Raw genomic sequence first — 13,510 nt, 5'->3', positions numbered from 1 at the left:
CCGACAGCCACGCGCTGGTGCGCGCGCTGGCCCGCGAGCTGGAGGTGGGTGCGCGCGCGCGCGGGCGGCCTGAGGGGGCCTGAGGGCACCTGAGGGGAAGGGGGGGCGGGAGCCGGGCCCTCCGCGGCGGCTCCGCGGGTTCTCCGCCGCCCCTCCGCCCCGCTCCGTCCCTCCCCGCCCCGCCGCAGCTCCCCGGTTCTCCCCTCTCCCCGCAGAAGGTGCAGGTGCTGCCGCAGACCGTGCTGTACATCGCGGACGCGGGGACGTTCAGCGGGCACGAGGAGTGTCACGAGCAAAAGAAAGGTAAAGCCTTAACCTGAGGGGAAGGGTTGAGGTAAAGGGCCTTAACCCGCCCTGAGAGGGGGCGGCGCGTAGAGGGAACCCGGCCGGAAGGGAATCCTCTGAGCTTGAATTTCGGGGGAAAGTAACGCTTTTGCAAAAAAACACACGACCCCGTAGGTTTGTATTTGTGGTGTGAAGCAGCTTAGAGAGGCGTTATTCCATACAGGCGAGTGCCTACCCGCGGGAGGATGCTGGTTGCGTTCCGTGTGTTCATACCAATTAGTACGGATTAGTAGAGATGCCGTTAACAGGGCAGCCGCTGATGGGCAGCATTGGACAGATAGGATGGGATTGACTGCGGGGTGTGTTCCGGTACCACTCAGAACAGCTAATTTTTACTAATCCCTGTGGGGTTTTTTTTCCTCTTCTTTTTTTTAACAGCCAGGAAAAGAAACAGTAAAGAAACAGCAATTGCGCTCGAAAAATTGTTGCCGAAGCGATGCCAGGTTCTCGGACTGGTCACCCCGGGGGTTGTAGGTAGGAAGAAAACGTGTGATTTTGGGAGAGATCGGCTTGAAGGTGTCCAGTGAATTGCACATCGGGTCCAGTTTATCACAATTTTGTATGTTTTTGGAAGCGTAGTCCTGCAGACTGGTGGGAGAGTTTGCACAGCAATTACCATGTTCTGTTCTCACCTTGTTCAGTGCTACGTTAAATTTTAAGGACTTCATAATGTTGCTGCTAAGTCATGTGGAGCTTAATTTTTTACTTTGTGTGATGCACTTATAACTAAAAGGGTTGATTTAATTGAGCAGGCAGCTTATTGCTTTTTTTTCCCTGGCATTTTAATGTATTTTTCAGAGTTATATTGTTACTTAAATGTACAGGACATCCTCAGTATGTTGCTGTTTTTTATGCTCCAGCAGGAGGCACAGGCAATAGCTATGGAAAATTCACAGCCTCCTTTGGCAGTTTTTTTCTAGTGCCTTCACTTTTTTATCGTTAGAAAACTTTTTCCTACTTTCTCACCTTAAAGTCTCTTCCCAGAGCATGAGTAGGGTGTTTGATTGTTATCACCAAGATAATTCAATAATACGCTCTCAGTATGTCTGTCAGTTTGCTTTATACTGTCATCACACGCTTGTACAACACCTTAAAAATCTGAGTACATTTGCGTGCCTGTAGAAGTTGGCAGGAAGGCTTGAGAGAGTTGTATTGCCTGGTGCTTGTTTTCCAACTGATGCATGTTTGGTGTGGCTGGAGGGAAATGTCCAAATATATCCATGTCTGCTTGTCCACAGTGACTTCAGCGTGATGGATAGCCAGGAGGACTCCTGCCAAAACGTCAACGGAAACTATCACCCCAGTTGTCAATTAGATATGTTGTTACAGAAATGAACTATCATGTTTGACATCATCTAAGCTGTTCTGCCTCTTTTAATCTCTCTTACAGTGTAGACAAAAGTATTAGAATCACTATATTAGTATTAGAAAAGTATTAGAATCACTGAACATGAGATGTCTGGTTTTGTATCTTTGTAGTTACCCCTATGGGTTCAGGCAGCAATCAGCCTCAAGAAATTGAAGAGGGCGAAGCTGGGTTTGCTCTGTTGTTTCCCAAAATCGACGGGGTGAAGATTCATACTTTCCATTTTTCAAAGGACTCAAAGAACAGGGTCTTTGATGAAAGTAAATTTGCTGAAGCAGGTATGTCCTTGATCTCCCCAGTATTTGGGCTTTTGTGCAGTGTTGTGTTGCTCCTTTAGGTACCAGCGCGGAAGCAACAGCTTCTGTGCCAACTCCGTTCCTAGAGCCCTCTGTGGCTCTCCAGGGCTGCAGCTGGTAATTATGTATCTCTCTTCTTCCTGTTCTCCTGAGTATTAAGATTAAGTTACCCTGAGTGTTGATCTCAGATTACCTCAGTTGGGTTCTAAGTGGTGCTGTTAGGTTTCGAGCAACCTCTAATTGGTTACAAATAATGATAAATGAGTTTGTGCTATTTGGAATGGCTCCCATCACTACAGTTCAGAAATGAGCGTGGAGGAGCTGGTTCTCTTCTTCCCCAGAATAACTTTGCGTTTAGATCCTAAGTCAGGTGTTACAGCAAGCAAAGGTGGAACAGAAGACAGGATATTTCAATAAATACAGTTTACATTCCTCGCGTTGTCTCCTCAGCAGCGTAGGTCATTTATGGAGAGTAATGTGACGAGGATTTCTTGAGTCTTCTAGGACTCCAGGATTTTCTGCCTTGGGATAAGTAACTGGCTGCTGTATGTCATGTGTTTAATTTTCAGGCAGAGCTATTTACTGCATTGTGGTTCTTGTTGAATAACCTGTACTCTCACTTCTAATCTGTAAAAGAACAATTAAGGCTGCCAAATAAAACTGAAGAGCTGTGCCTTCAGAGCCTGTAGTAAAACTCAGAAGTTCTGCTAAAGAAGTTGCAAGCTGGAGGAAGCAGATGGAGTCTTCTTTTCCTTGCTAGCTGCTTTTCAGGAATTCTCATTTGGGTGGGGAATGCAGCCCAGCCCCTGGATGCCTGGGCAGCTTGTGTCTTGTTTTCCCAATTGCAGCAAGGGAAGGCCATGACTAAAGGTGTGATATATTATTTGAGGAGAGACTAGGAAGGTTGGACTTTGGGGTCAGGATTTAAAAATAAGAGGATTTGTGTCTGTGGTTTTGTTTGTAGGTCTGAAGAATAACCCAGATCTCCGGGTGGTTCTTCTATTTGGCTACAACTCCTGGAAGTCTGGAGCGACTCGATTTCTTCATCAAATAGTCAATCCTTTGAATGAGAAAAGCATCATCCTGGCTGGGGGACAAGTGGAGAGCTTTACGTCACTGGCCTCTGAGAAGTAAGTATCTTTTTCAAGGTAAATTGTAAAGAAGACTTAAAATGGGAGAAACTGCAAAAGCTGTAGTATTTTAGTGATGTCATATTAGAAATGCCTGTTAACAGTAGTAAAATGATAAATTTTTTTAAGAGAATAAAGTCTAACTGGTACACTATGATCTAGCTGGAAAAATGGGAAACTTATTTATGACCGTGTTACAAATTGGATTCTGGAAACCCAGCTAGGAGAGACCCACTGCGAAGGAGATTTCCAGCTTCAGATACCTCGTGGTTTTTTTGCAGGCTGTGTTTGCTCTCTGGCTTGCAGATAAATTATCACTCGTCGTGAGAGAGACCATTCATGTGAACGTTTTGTTTCTGCATCATGCTACCCAGCAGTAGCTTACCACGCAAACAGGACTGTGCCCCAGGAGCACACTTAAGGGCTGAAGGATGTGCTGATCTCGTCCAGCTTAAAGCCCCTTCCTCCACCAGGGCAGAGCAGAATTGGGCTCCAGCTGTTCCAGCTGCTGGGCTGCACAGGGAGAGCGCTTTGTGCCCTCTGACTCGCAGGAGTGGTGCATCCTCCGTGGAGCTCCTGTGCTGGGGAGTCATGTCCAGCCACTGGCAGACGGTGCCGCTGGCTCCTCTCATGCCAGCCTAGGTCTCAATTCCATAGTAATACCAACATTTTTCTTGCACCTGATGTATGCTACCTGCACCATTACTCCAGATATGAGAGATGACCGTATATTAAATTATTGCTAAAAAAGCATAAGTAGGTATATATTCCCAAGGAGACTTAAAGCAACACGAATCTGAAGCCATTACTGACTGCCCTGATCTCACATGTAAATGCTGAGTTTCTTTGCTTGTCCTAAGTTTAACTAATAGTTCGGTTGGTGTTCATACAGAAACTGCTGAATTTGGCATGTATTTGAAAGGTAGGTTTACACTTAATCTCTGGTAATGGATGTGAAAGATTTTCCTTGCGACAGGTTGCTAAAAAATAAGGTTGCTAAAATTTGAAGTCTTTGGTTTATTTTGAAGTATGGATGGCTTTCAAAATCACCAGGGTGTTGGTCTGCTTTGATACCTACTTCTGCCACAGCAAGAGTTTATTCATACGATCATAGAATGGTTAGAGTTGGAAGGGACCTTAAAGATCATGGAGTTCCAACCCCCCTGCCCTGGGCAGGGACACCTCCCACTAGATCAGGTTGCTCAAACCTGATTATTCAGGTCGGACGTGGTCTTTCTGGAACGTTCTCTGACTTGGTGCCTGTTGCCTTTCAGTAGCAGTGCCCAGCCCGGCGATGCCTGCGGGGTGGTGGGGCTGGCTTTCAGCGGCCCCCAGATCCAGAGTGCCACCGTCCTGTTAGACCAGGACGTGGCTGATGAGAGGACAGCAGAAGCCGCCATGCAGCGTCTCAAAGCAGCAAACATCCCCGAGCATAACACCATTGGCTTCATGTTCGCCTGTGTTGGCAGAGGATATCGGCATTATAAAACCAAAAGGAATATGGAAGCAGATGCATTTCGGAAGTTTTTTCCAAACGTTCCTCTCTTTGGCTTTTTTGGACACGGAGAAATAGGATGCGATCGAATAGTTACTGGGAATTTCGTATTAAGAGAATGTAATGACATAAAGGATGACCTGCTTCACGGTTATACTACCGTCATGACTCTTATTCATCTTGGTTCAACTAAAGCAAACCAAGTGTAAATATGTTTTTAATGCTTCAGTGAGCTGTTTGTTTCATTCCAGAAAGCTGAGAAGTCTGAAAAAGTGGACATCTTGCAATCAAAGCCCCTTCCAAAACGTACACATCATTTTCGTAATATTATCGAGTCTTGTACTTGGAATAGAGTTTAATATCATAGCTGCAAGATCTTTGCGTTTTGTGTAATCCCCCGTACACATCAGAATTGCAGGTAAATGGTATTTGATGGAATTCTGCAATTGAAGAAAGTCTTTTTCTTCCCAAATGAGAGTGGTTTGCACAAATGGCAGTTGGAGTCCAAATATCAACATGTAGAAAGAGACAGTACTTTGATGTTCTCTATTTGTGTATGTAAAACAGTCTAGAAAAACTACTGATGCATACAGATGTACTGATGCATAAAATCCACCATTTCCTGGATTTTATTTCAAGATGCACAACCCAGACTTGAGTCCTATTTACAGAACTGAATGGTTTTACTAGATAAAATGAATGAAAAGCTTTAGAGAAAAGTAACAAAGTGCTCATTAAATAAAGATGAAAATATGTAAAAGTACCTTGCCTTCTATTCTTAGAGAAAAAGCTGTGATTTAAAGAGGTCCAGTTCCAAGCTCAGCTTTGAACTGAGTTTCAGTTGTTCTGAATACCTGGTTTAGGGTAATATCTGGTACTTGGTGTGCACCGGCAATTTCAGTCTTTGTGTATTTAAGTTTACACACCCCAAATGCACTGGTTGCCTTTTCTTTTAGATTCTCTTATAGCATGATGCTCTCTATTAGACATCTTTATATGTAGAGTGCTGAAAATTAAGGCTACCTGGTATCTTTAAGTTCCTTTAAAAAGTGTTTTGCTTTTTAATTTGAAATTGTGGGCAGTGTAAGATCTGGCTGTGTTCTGTTTATGTGGGACCTTTAAGCGAGACCTGTGCTTTTGGTGCTTTTGCATGTTTTCCTGTGCTTTTACATCAGTCACCTGGTTTGATTGCTGCAGCTGGAATGCACTACTGCAAAGTTCAAGTAAGTAAATTCAGTATAGTCTCAGTATAGCTAATAATATATTTGCTCCTTTTTAAATTCTTTCCTCCCTTGTATTTTCACTTAGTAAGAGAATGACAAGAAAATGAGATTCATTTTGTACCATTTCGCTACACTTCTGAATGCCAAATCAGGTGGCTGGCCCGTTTTCAGTGTACTATAAAGAAAATACTTAGCTGTCTGTGGTACAAAAAATAACGCTATTTTGCTTTAAATGTACCATCCAGAACTACAGTTGGCAGCTTTTTGCTTATGTCTAGTTCAAACTTTTCCTGAACTTGGCCTAACGAGCTAAGGTAGAGGCATATCTATCCAGAGAGTTAACTGCTGATTTCAGTGGGTGTTAAACACAGACAGCACTTGCCCAAGGCTGTTGAAAAAAAAACCAAGTTTTTTTTTTAATTAGAAGACAGGATGAGCTGTGAACTCCCAGTGGCCTTGTAGGGCTAGGAGGTTAGTAGGTGTGCGTGCAACTTGGAAAATGTTTAGGTATTGCGTTTAGAAAGAAAGGTGTTTGCAAATAGAGTATGCTTGAATTTTAAGAGAATCTACTTGGTGGGAGGTGGGTAAACGTTTTCTCTTTTCAGCATAATCAGAATGTCATGCTTGGCACTTTCTGTCTGCACAAGACAGAGCCTCTGTTTAACAGAAGGCAAAGGAAATACTTCATTTCTGTAATGCCAACAGGATTGCTGTAGCTGTTGGTGTGCTTTAGAGCTAGGGGCATTGCTGCCACCGTAAGCCTGTGAACTGTAACTGACTTTTTGCTGCAGTAGAAGTAGGTGACGTATGATCAACCCCGAGTTCTGAACAACAGTGCAGACATGTCCGGGAGATTCCGCATGGCGCAGGGAACGAGGAAATCAGAGTGTGGTTTGAAGGGACTGATCATCAGCAAGGTCTGACAGCTGCCCAGTCCTGTAGGTGCAGACACTTGAGAGGTAAACATAGTACAGGGAAGTTGCTGGTGGGGAACCCCAAAAGCCTGCACCAGGATCATCTCTCCAACAGCAGGGAGTGGGGATGAGCCCGGGGGGCCCTGGAACTGTCTCTCCCAGAGCACAGTCCGCCTTCTGAGTGACAGGGAAGGGGTGTAATGGATCAAATTGCAACATCTGTGATTAAAGTGTTTTCCTCTTCAAACTCATTTTGCCTCCACACTGTCATTTGCTCTTCAACCATGACGACTCCTGAATGAAACCAAAATATATTTACTTAAAAGGTGCACGTACCAAAAGGCAGAGCTTGTTCTTAACCTATACAAAGGTTTGGAGTGCAGTAATTTATGCCTCTGTCACTCAAAAAATAACCATGGGGTTTTAAAGTGGACAAAGTTATTTAAATGCATATTGAGCAACTGAGGTAAATGTGAATAGCAGGACTGCTCTAAAGATAATTATCTGCGGTTACAGCGCTGATGGTAATATGTTTCCAGCAAGAGAATATAATCCATAAGTGACCACAACTGGATTTTGTTTTTCTTAAGAAAAAAAGAAAATCTTCAAAGTCACAAGACCTTCAGGGAGGAGTGATGGAAAGGTAAAAGACATTCTTTTATCACCATGTTCTGAATATGAATATTGTTTTGTTGCGCATCTTAATGCATCTTTCAATTAAACAAACTGTAGGTTTCAAAAGTAAAAAATATCATAGGCAAGCGGTGTGATGTATAACCTTGTACTTGCAGAACCCATAACGGCAATTGCCAAACATAAAACTGTTACTATAATTTTTATTTTAAAATTACTAGTTTAAAAATCCCCTCATTATAGGATGTTTCTGTTGCATGTAGTTGTAAGAAAGCAAGAATAATTTGATAAAGAAGAGCCAAATTATGCTAAATTGTCACAACTGTACTTCCAGAAATCACATCCAGTTAAAAACTGCCAAAAAGTGCAAAGATAGCGAACCTGGGTTTTGTTACTCTCTGTGTCAGATTTATTTTGGCCCAAGTGAATACTGGAACAAGCCTTATTTTAAGAGATGAATGAGTCATACCGAATCATGCCCCCTTGGCAGCGAACAGTAAACCAGGATATGTAAGTGATGCAGCCCAACTTTGACTTTCAGTGCAGCAGAGAAAGCTGATAATGTTAAACCTCAGACTGAATTTTGAAAAAACAAGTGGTCACATAGGATTCTTAATTAATTTTTAGTTAAAAGTCTATCTCAAAACTCACCCCCTCGTAATTCACTTTTATCTTTCTAAAAATTGAGAACTTCTATGGGAAGTAACTCTAGGGGTGTTCATTAATTTTCATATAATACACCAACTAGTATGAGGCAAAGTTTTTTGAATCAATAGTGTCTGGCTAAATGACAGAGAGTAAGTTAATAAACATTTGCTATTCAGATGCCTACTTCTGTTTTACTCAGCAGAATGATACAGGAAAATAATGTTTGAGGTCTGGAAGTTTACATAGTTAGAAGTAACGAAGATATTACATATGTAAATTTAAGTGGTCTTTTGTAGGGTCTTTTACTTTATAATCTCTGCAAATATCAAGAAAATAATTATTTCCCCCAATGATTATTTTTCATGATTATATGATGGGGAAGATATTTTATTTTACTGTATGAGTCTGCAGTGGATCTCTAAAATACATTCCATCTTAATACAGCAATTGTACTTTGTGCACACAAAAGCATGTAAGATAAACATTAGACTTTAATTATCAAATTTCTTACTTGAAATGTTCCCTGTTCCTAATCCCATTTCTTAGCCAGAGACAGGCTCCAGAAGAGGCTGTTGTTTCGGAAGGGCTCGGATTAGCCTTGAGGGTGTTCTGTCTGGGAACGTGTCTCCTGAACTACAGGCTCAGAGATGTGCAGTGAGGTAAAGGCAGCTCACCTCGGGGGGACGGGGGGTGCCCCTTGGTCCTGTACCACAGCTTTAGGTCAAACAAATACGAGTTCAAACATTGTAGGACCCTCGTGCTGATTCCTTTATGCCTCCCACCACTTCATAACAATGTCGGGTGTTTTTCTACACAAACATAGCTACAGTGAAAAACTGGAAACTTCTTTTTTCAAAGGAAAGGCATAGGTTTGGATTATTCAGAAATCATTTTACCTGGGTATTTATGTTAGAATTATTAGCAGACAAATGCATAATTGGAATTTTTTTTTAAGAGCTTTGATAATTTAGGAGCAAAATTTTTATTTCAAATCAATGGGATTTGTGCTTCTAAACACTTTTAGAAAACAATTTATAAATTGCCATCATTACATTTCACAGCTAGGTCCTCATGGAGATTAGCAGGTAACACAGACTGCTCAAAATAAATGTTTTGGAGTGATTCATATCACTGAATCAGTGGCAGTCTTGTCACCTTTTCAAGATAAGTTTTCACAGCTATAAGAGTTAAAAACAGCTTTTTTAAAATAAGCTAGTCTTAGCTGACTTGTCAGTATTAAAATTGAGAGCAAACACTAATCCCCTCAAAAGAGGAACTCTCTGAGAATCTCCAGCACTGGTGAAAATGACTGAATAGTTTGAAACGGCAGGAAAGTCTGTGATGGAAAACGTACAACATAGATTCAAATTACCGAGCCCTGTTAAAAAATGCCACCAGTGGATGCTCTGCTACATTTTTACAGCCCATCATTTGCCTGTACAAAAGTTGTAGTCAAAATATCATTACTTACATTGAGAGGATAATTTGAAAACAGTCTCTTTTAACGTACACAGAAAAAGAATGCTCAAATGTTACACAAACTGACAGAGAGATGCATTTAGAAGTGTTAGGAATTCATTTTAATTTGGGGGATGAAAACAGCATTATTTTCTTGTTATTTCAGGTTTTACAGTTGCAGGTTCTGTTTACATGCCCTTAGCTGGCTATAGAAATAATTCCTGGCAGAAGGTTTTGTGGAGTATCAGTCCCAAACACGGAGCTGAGTGGCAACCTGCCTAGCGGGATTTCACAACATTTTTATTTGGTGCTTTTCAAATTGCTCTCTCACATTGCAAACAGATTATGCTGAACAAGTTACCGTCACAAGCAAAACAAGGACAGACTTTGGATAAGCACAAACAGATCATTTTACATACAATAATGAAAAAGCTTTTGTGGTTTTTTTTGAACATCTTCAGACATGCACATGTTTGGGTTTTTTTGTTTGCTCATTTTTCCTCAAAGTGTAGGAAATACTGCAGTACTTTCTTGAAGCATTTTTTTCACTAATCTTGACCAAAAAAGCAAGTAATTTTATGTCTGGATTCTTTTGATTATTCCATGTTATCTGAGGTAAAGGAATCTCTTCATTTAAGATACAGACGTCAACAAAAAGCATTATATCTGAGAGGGGTACAGCGAACATACGCATCCTGGTAATCTAATAATATTGCCAGAGAATCATAACACAATGCAGTTGCATTTTTACCCCATACTTATACAGATACATCTTCATTAATATCTCTGAGTTTGAGTATGGTCATAGTACAAGTGAAAACTCGCCCAAACTAACCCACAGTCTTTTCAGTTTTTACTGGAAATAGCTTGATGTCCTTTATATCTGAAAGGATGCTAAATACCAAAGGAACATAACTGAGGGGGTTGGTTTGGTTGGTTTTTTAACGTAGAGGAGTTGGGTGTCCCATGTTAAATCCATAACCACCTATGGCTAAAGCTCTCCCTGGGCAGTCCCTTCTAGGTATGTATCTCTTGATACAGCATTTGCTGAACACATAACAGGAATTTATAGCCTTTTAGGTAAACTCACTGCTTTCCCTTTCTGCCTGGACTCCGGTCAGTTCAGCAGCTCCTCGTCAGAACGCTCGCAACAGAAAGCAACAGCACAGACACCAATTCTACTGTGGCAAGTTCTCTCCCCTATTTCTTCTCTGTTTTCCCTTTTCAAAGGACTGAGTCATATTATCAGAGCCCCTCTGTTGCTCTTTAAAAATGCAGGGCCAGGAAGGAAATAGGATTTTTTAGTGCAGTAAATTGTGAAGGGGTTGCACAACATTAAAATGGGAAGTGCTACCAAATGGACTTCCTGTTGGTCTTCCCACTTAATATTTAACAATATAAATCATAAGACTATAAAGCACAAGAGAAATCCTCTTGTTTTCATTTGAACAGCCATTTCTCCTCCTTTCATTGTACTTTGCCCCAGTGTTTGTTTGGGCTACTAATGAAACAGTTATATACTGAGTAACATATAAGCAACCTCTTATTTAGGTCTATAAAAAGGTTTCCTGCTAACAGCTGGCATTTTGTTGTGCAAGTGATCAAAAGGCAACATGTTAAGAAGAGACCTTTGCTACAAGATTCTGGAAAGAGAACATGATCTTCAGGTATAAAAGAATTTTTGCCGTAATAGTGATATTAATGGAGGTTCCTAGGAAATTAGTCTTTTCCCCATTTCTTCCCCCCATAATCTTTCAGCTGGTGGAGAGGTAATTTTAAAGACAGGAGATCTTGTTTCATGAAAACAGGAGTCAAGCAGAGAAGAGAGACATTATTACTCATCCCTGCATTTACACATAATGCTTTTTTAGACTCCAGTGACCCCAAGCACAAGATCTGATGCACTGGAACTGGTGTATCCTTAGCTTTATTGCTCACAGGAGTACTTGCTTAATTTTGTAAGCAAGCATTGCTAGAAGAGTGTTGTACTACTTTGTTAAATTATACATATTGTTGGCTACCCGGTACTTTCTGTGGCGTTTGACCACCTTAAAATGAATTTGTAGCCTGATCTCATTTTGACCTGAACATGAAATTCACAAAGCTTGTGAACTGAAATAATTAATTTTAGAAGCCGAAATGTTCTCAAATGCAGTGGGTTTGAAGCACTCTGAATTGCTAATGGGATTTCCTTCAAAGATAACATTGTTTCATAAATCAACTTGTTTGCATTTAAACGTGGTTCTAGTTTATTCATCCTCACTTTTTGTACAAATTGTTTCCTTAATAATGCAAACAAGATTGGTAACAGTGAATTACAATTCCCTGTCTGTCTAGAAAGCTGGGAGGGTTCTAAGGGTTTACAGAGTACTACTTCAGTCCATTTATTTCTTACATCTATTAATATTTCCTTTCTCAATGAAAATAGTATACCAAACTTTAACGTTAAGTCTGAATGTCTCGTGATTAATATCTGGCAGTTATCTAAAAGCAGTTGTCTCTGACCAATTTTCACTGAGGCTATGACAAGTACTTTAGGTAATGCTGATTCTAATGCAGCTGCCAGTACTGCTACGAGTGTCCTACACTCTGTATCTAACAGGGGCATGTCCCTATCTGATGAAAAATCACCTTTCTCTTTCCTAGCCTTTAAAACAATATTACCAGCTTCCTTCAGAGTATCTGCTAAAGGTTTGAAGTCCAGAAAATAACATAAAAAGTCAGTTAATGTGAGGAGAAGGTGATCTTTTAGTGCTTCATATAACTTGATCGAGAGCTTCTCTGGATCAGATCCTCTACTTGATTTGGTGGCCTCAGATTCTCCCTTCAGATGCTGAGTGTTAACTTCAACTGTAACTTCTCTGATGTGAGTCCTCAGAAGGTAATGCATTTTTCTGGTTTGTTTCCTAGTAGCTATTATAATATGTTTTTCTCTTTGACTTCTTACCTTATACATTGTAACAGCATGCCTTTTCTTCTCTATCTTGCTGGAAATTTTTCTACACTGATGTAAAATACATGCTATTTTTTCTAACACTAGAGCATGTAGTAGACATCCTAGGAATAGAAGCTTATTCAACATTTTCTTTGCACCTACATTTTTATACACCTCAAAATATTTTATTTCAGAGATAAGAAATCTGCGTGCTGCATTTTCTCCCCTTTCAATTCCTGAACTTTTCTCAATTAATTTTCTCTTCAGTACAACCTTATAAATCCCATATGAAGAGCTGCTAGGTAATGTGCCGTGATGGAAACATATCTGATTTTTGCTGGTTTCAACCTCCAGTGCTAGAAATGAGTTGAAAAGAAAATTGTTCAGTTCACGTTTTCTATGCCTCTGACTAACAAGACAGTCTGGTTGTGTTGTCAAGGCAGAAAGAGAGACAGACCATGTCATTTGGCCTCTATTTGTTTGAGGAAGAGAATCCTGTGAGGAACCAGAAAATGATAAATAATATACTGGTGTGATCAACAAATGGGCATAAAACAAATAAATTTTTAGAGAGAGCAGCACTTTTTCAGCCGAGACACCTGGCTGGATACTATTTTGTGTCAGGAATGGACCTGATGAATAAAATTCCTGACTTCTAGTATCTGAAATATCAACTGGAAAATTTAAGGTAAGGTTTAAATCTCCCTCAGTAGTGAGATTTTCAGAAGGCAGCAAGACAAAAATAAAACCATCAAGGAAGGTGTCTTGCTTAATATTAGGGACATATACCAAACAAAGGGTAAATACTCTGCCTAGTAAACTTCTTTTAACCATTACCAATCTCTTCTCTTTTAATTTGAATTGAAATCTTGTGCCAGGAAGCTGAGCAGTACACTAGCAGTGATACTTTATCCTCATGTTGTCTTACATTAAAAAAAAAACAATTGGTATTGGCTAGAGAAAGGTACTTTTTTCCCTACATCTGGTAAGTGTATCTGAAACAAGCCAAATTCTGGACGTGCATCACAGGTATAAATTTTGAAACTATTGAATCAATACAGTCCTCA

General features: G+C 40.6%; 2 protein-coding genes across 2 annotated transcripts in view; both read left to right on the top strand.

Moving 5' to 3' along the window:
• Nucleotides 1-2: 2 nt before the first annotated feature.
• On the top strand, nt 3-5,395 carry FBXO22 (F-box protein 22; the record flags this gene model as incomplete). Its single annotated transcript, XM_014944290.1, has 6 exons — nt 3-44; nt 216-303; nt 724-819; nt 1,825-1,989; nt 2,972-3,137; nt 4,412-5,395. Coding segments are annotated over 6 exons (987 nt in total), but the record flags the coding sequence as incomplete, so codon positions are not given.
• Nucleotides 5,396-6,715: 1,320 nt separating this feature from the next.
• Nucleotides 6,716-13,510, top strand: part of LOC106889365 (F-box only protein 22-like) — an 18,717-nt gene continuing 11,922 nt past the window's right edge. Inside the window, exon 1 of the mRNA XM_014944289.1 lies at nt 6,716-6,772. Within this exon, the coding sequence (XP_014799775.1) occupies nt 6,716-6,772 (57 nt within the window). The remainder of the gene's footprint in view (nt 6,773-13,510) is intronic.

Source organism: Calidris pugnax, unplaced genomic scaffold, assembly GCF_001431845.1.
Source record: "Calidris pugnax isolate Ruff unplaced genomic scaffold, ASM143184v1 scaffold70, whole genome shotgun sequence".
In the NCBI taxonomy this organism is placed as follows: Eukaryota; Metazoa; Chordata; class Aves; order Charadriiformes; family Scolopacidae; genus Calidris; species Calidris pugnax.
Note: the sequence above shows the minus strand (reverse complement) of the source record. Positions and strands in the feature narration are given on the sequence as shown.